We start from the raw sequence: 3,496 nt of genomic DNA on the forward strand, positions 1-3,496 counted from the left end.
GTCAAGTTGGATTTAGTGTTTATTTTCATGGATGACAGAAATTAAACATCTATTAACCGAGTTAGGTTTATGGTGCATAACGTGATCCATTTGTCTTAGAAAGGCATTTTGCAAATAAAATGTAAAAGGGGCAGATTTGTCGTCTGATCCGTCCTGTATTCGGGTTGACCGAAGTCGGGATCGTCCTAGACAAGTGCTAGAAAGGGAGCAGGATCTGTATCAGACGAAATTAAACATCCATTTCCCTACTGTATCATGGCCAGTTTTGGTAATTTTCCATGGTGACGCTCTTAACCACTCACCGAAACGTAGCTCATCATCATCATATGGACCATCGTTGCAATCTTTTTCTCCATGCCCAATAACACCACAACCATAACTGAAAATAGGAATTCGCTCATACATGACGTCAAAATCTATAACCCGCCCCTCGTTCACCTTAATCGACACAGTAGATTTCAGAGGTTGTTTAATGTCATACATCACCTGAATACTAATCGCTCTATCCAGTTCACTATGCTGCCCCATCTCCACATCAATGTACGTCCCCAAACAGGTCCCAATTTTCTGTGCATTCTTAATAATAGACTGTCCCAAAACAGATAAGTCATACACTCGAGTCCAATTAGGAATATGGAAAAGAGGTACATCCGTAAGCATAACTGAATTGTCCAGTTCATTAAAGCACCACGCATATTTGTCAAAATGTCATGGTTGGCTCTAAAGAACCCTAACTTTATCACAATCAGACCCGAATCAAAAGACAAAAAGCTTATCTTTAGCATTAATAACATTACTGAGCATAGGTTTAGAAGGGTTCCATAGCTTAATTATCGTGTCAGTGGCCGCCTTGACGTTGATAGATCTCGTTGTCCAAATCTTCCTGACAAGCGTAAAACGATGATTCTCCTCCCCCTCATTTCCGTCCTCCTCCCAATACACCGCTGTAGATGACGAAACCACTTCATCACCCATCAACCCGTTCCCATCCCGCAATTGGCCTCGTGTCACACTCATGTTTTGGACCTGCATTGAGAAACAAAAGCAAAAACAAAAAAAAATGCATAAAGACGATTCTCACGATAAAAAATCGAGAGAAAAAGCCTCGAGAAAGAGGAAACCCTAACAAACCAAAGACGGAACCCTAGGAGCCTCTAGGACTTTTTACTAAAGTGGTTAAATGTTGTTTATTTTAATAGATTATCATAACTTGTATTAGATTATTGTAATTTTTATTTTATTAGCTATTATGGTCACTCGTTTCGGATTATTGCCACTTGTATCAGACTACTGTAATTTTTCTTTTGTTAGACACTAAAAGTATTATTTTGCAAACACAATATAAATAATCCATCATAAAAGTCTACATACATAAAAAGGTTTAAAAACACACAACATAAAAGTGCACAAACACAATAATCTATAAACGATCTAATACGACTCTATTCCTCATCATTCCTCACTAAGACTATCATCACCATCCACTTTACGCCAAACTCGATCGTCGGGTATTTGGCGATGACCCTCACGTCTTATGTTTTAACGAGCATTAATCAATGGGCCTACACACATCATCATGTTGCGGAAGAACTGAAGCTGTTTTATGTCATCTGCAATCTTTCTAGCCTCAGCAAACTGGTCAAGTAAAGCGTGTGCAGTCTACAAAATGAAAACGTAAATCCGGCATTAGACATGATCGAGAAACGTACAGTAATAAAAAAATATACTAAATGAAAAAACATTCATAAAACATTTATCTTAACAGTGACATCAGCATCGTCTCCATGGTAAGGAGGCTTCTCGATTATCGGGATCAATGATGGGCGAGTGAATGACGCCTTGATACTAATACTCGTAGTCTCGTGTACACTCCCCCGGAAAAGTAACTGGGCTAAATCTCTCGGAAAGGTAGACTCGGTGACCCCCCCCCCCCCCAACAATCCCATAAATGATCCGCCATCGGCCCAAAATCTACCAAGTACCCTATTCCCGAACCTGGAGGATGCACTGTCCCCTTCATAATGTGATTCGGAACTACCTGCTTGTACCCAAAATGGCGTAAACACTGATCGGGTAGGTACGTCTCGGCTATGTCCATGAACCATACACAACCGGGAAAAAGGGTACGAGGGTACAACTTCTCCAGACCCGGATCATACGGCCCCTACCTAACAGAAGCAGTAGTAAGACCGTCTAACACGCTTCGATACTCGAACAACTTCTCCGCAGACTGAGGAAAATTAAAGAACCAACTGATCTCCAACAATACATCCGAGGCCAACTCACGTAATATCCGAGGGTGGACCAGGTCTAAAAAGAGAGGAAAGTACTCATAGATCCACGCTTTCAACAACGACAAGCAACCACCAATAGTTTACACACTAGCACGTGAAGACAAACTCAACTGTCGGTACATGTAGGCTGGTGCACCGGCACCCCAAGCATAGGATGTTATACTGGTGGTAATGGTCAGCAAGGGAAACAACTAAAGTTGTAACCTATTGCCCGATTTGTCAACGAAAAGTGTCGACCCCAAGACCAGTGCCATGAACCCATGTGCATGCTCATCGTCACCACCGGCCAAAGCCACCTCACACATCGCGTCTACCAAAATACCTCCACTCTTGTAAATATGGGCCTTCTTAGTAGGATATAAAGGCAACCTCAACTGATCAGTTGACCTCTCAAAGAAGCCACAAACATGAATAAGTGGATCCACCAAAGTCCCGTCATTATTCTCCACCTTACAAATGTCACCATCGACTCGGATACCTAAGATTGTCTGTGCAACATCGTGAAGGAGTACGATCATCTCTCCAAATGGCATGTGAAAACTGTTGGTGTCGGGCTGCCACCTCTCAACAAAAGTAGAAATAAGAGGCATGTTCAAGTGCTCAGCCATGCACTCTCGGAGGTGCGAAAGACCAGTAGTGTTAAAAGTAGACTGAACGCCCAAAGGTAGTGTTGGAAAATGTGTCCTCAACAATAGTGCAATCACATAATTTAATATCATAATTCAATCTCATATTAAGAATACGTGAGGGATGATTTATTATATAATCAACTGATCATCATTAATCCGTAATGATTGGCTGACTAGAGTTTGACATTACTGTCGTGTGACGGTGGTAGACAGTTGATCCCTTAAGGTCACACCTAAAGGACAATTCCCTTAATGGATAAATTGATTAATTGTATGACGATACAAGGTAATCAATTCCTTAAAATTGAACAATTTACTTGTGATAGAGAATATTGGTATCTTATTGTAATGAGATTAAATAAGATTTATTTTGGTAAGAAAAATGCTTTATTACTAAAATTGTTTATTGTTTGTACCTAAAAAAAAAAAATTGCTTATTGTTTGAGAAACAGTAGAGATAAGAATGAATGGTTAATTATAATTACAAGATGTTGTGAATTATAATTTTATGACCCATTTTATTTATATGATCAAGTATCACTAGTCAATTTGTTATATGTAATTTAATTAATT

At 39.8% G+C, this 3,496-nt stretch overlaps 1 protein-coding gene across 1 annotated transcript; it reads right to left on the reverse strand.

The window, feature by feature from the left end:
• Positions 1-219: 219 nt before the first annotated feature.
• LOC141588782 (uncharacterized) lies at positions 220-660 on the reverse strand. The gene has a single exon (XM_074410208.1). It carries the CDS (start codon positions 658-660, stop codon positions 220-222), a length of 441 nt encoding a protein of 146 aa, XP_074266309.1.
• Positions 661-3,496: the final 2,836 nt, after the last annotated feature.

Source organism: Silene latifolia, chromosome 6 (genome assembly GCF_048544455.1).
Source record: "Silene latifolia isolate original U9 population chromosome 6, ASM4854445v1, whole genome shotgun sequence".
NCBI classification, from domain to species: Eukaryota; Viridiplantae; Streptophyta; class Magnoliopsida; order Caryophyllales; family Caryophyllaceae; genus Silene; species Silene latifolia.

Excerpts from the sequence above, each read along its gene's own strand:
- LOC141588782 (XM_074410208.1), bottom strand. The coding sequence starts at position 660 with ATGCTTACGGATGTACCTCTTTTCCATATTCCTAATTGGACTCGAGTG.